The 1498-nt window shown below is 32.8% G+C and overlaps 1 protein-coding gene across 1 annotated transcript in view; it reads right to left on the bottom strand.

The window, feature by feature from the left end:
* Window positions 1-6: 6 nt before the first annotated feature.
* Window positions 7-1498, bottom strand: part of LOC111829002 (histone-lysine N-methyltransferase, H3 lysine-9 specific SUVH4-like) — a gene marked incomplete at both ends in the record, with an annotated part of 2794 nt that continues 1302 nt past the window's right edge. The window contains 5 exons of the mRNA XM_023777617.1: window positions 7-86; window positions 182-270; window positions 351-400; window positions 1139-1237; window positions 1411-1496. Of these exons, the coding sequence (XP_023633385.1) occupies window positions 7-86; window positions 182-270; window positions 351-400; window positions 1139-1237; window positions 1411-1496 (404 nt within the window). The remainder of the gene's footprint in view (window positions 87-181; window positions 271-350; window positions 401-1138; window positions 1238-1410; window positions 1497-1498) is intronic.

Raw genomic sequence — 1498 nt, 5'->3', positions numbered from 1 at the left:
GCAGCTGCCTTGGCAATTACACCCAGTCGAACTCTTAGGAATTTTGACATTGGGCTCAATCATCAAAGATTTGATGTATGTGAAACCTGATAATCAAAAAGAGGATAATTCAGCTTGTATAATATCATTAAGTGGATACTAATAATGCTAATATTACTCTCCAGTTTTTATTTCAACTTACCTGATGGTGAAACTGGTGAATCATCAACGCGATTAGTGGCTGGAATGCGCTTAAATTCTAGCCCTTTAGAGATGTCCTCACATACCAAGCTTAACAAAGACATTGCATTAATAGATGTTAAAATGAAACTGATTGCACAATACTAAATGGAAATCAATTGAACAAATACCCCTCAATTTCTGAAGTAGACTTTGGTATGCGTCCACAAACAAAGTTAACCTGCAATAAAAAGAAACAAACTATCAAATTATAGAACTACCCATAGTAAACAACCATATGCATTTGCTTAGTCAGGTAAGAAGTTTGAACATAATAGATATTATCAAAGCAACAGAAGCCATTCAAAAATTAGAAAATTGACAACACCAAAAACTTTATAAAGTAATAAGGGAAGTAATTGGTGCACTTAGTAGCAAAATGTAAATGAGAAAATAGCTGACCACATTTTCGGTACACATACTAAGAATACAGCTAGGAAAAAGTGAAATGCAAGAAAACCTTGTTTCTAAGGTAACCTAACAAATTCTGCAAATGTTGAAGTACAGAAAAAAAAAATTGTGTGGAATGGATCCAGGATTGATTTAGGAAGAATATTATATATGAGTCATCTTTATAGCAATGTCAAAATAAGAGTGACAAAAATCTTGTAGAAAAATAGGTAAACAATTTATTTTGTTACTTTAGAGCAAAACCGAATTAACATTTTAGTTATTTTACCACGATGATACCATTTTCAGCTGAAAAAAAATATCTAATCTTGGTTTTGAAGATAATTTATTAGTTTAAAAGGCGTGGTTTACGAACTACATTATATGTTCAGAACATTGAGGAACTATTGGTTTTGAAATAGCTTATCTAAACAATGTTGCACCAGATATCCACACTAGGATATTAAAATATGAAAATATATTTAAAACATCAGCTATCATAAACCATACAACAAGAAAGCATACAGACCTGATCAGTAGTTAGTTCTGGTTGGCCCTCCAGTCTTTTCAGTTGGTACTTATACACTGTAAATCCTGAAACGCCCTTTTGTGCCCAGTACTTTACAACCTATACGAAGAAAGTATGGAAGTGGACTAGAGTTACACCAATTAATAAGGAAAAGCAATAAGATTAAAGACCTTAGATGTAGTTCTGACTTCTGAGGAACAAATTTTTCCTTGTGAATTTTCGCTTTTAGGAAATCAGAGGTAATATTAGATAAAGGGATACAGAAACTGTACCTCATATAATCCATCATACGTGTATACTCTTTTGGTATAGCTACTTATGCAATCATGACCACGAGTTACTCTGACAGGCACGTGGTGT

The sequence above is a fragment of the Capsella rubella genome, unplaced genomic scaffold (assembly GCF_000375325.1).
Source record: "Capsella rubella cultivar Monte Gargano unplaced genomic scaffold, Caprub1_0 scaffold_300, whole genome shotgun sequence".
Lineage (NCBI taxonomy): Eukaryota > Viridiplantae > Streptophyta > Magnoliopsida > Brassicales > Brassicaceae > Capsella > Capsella rubella.
The sequence above is the reverse complement of the archived record's forward strand: the minus strand, read 5'-3'. Positions and strand labels throughout refer to the sequence as shown.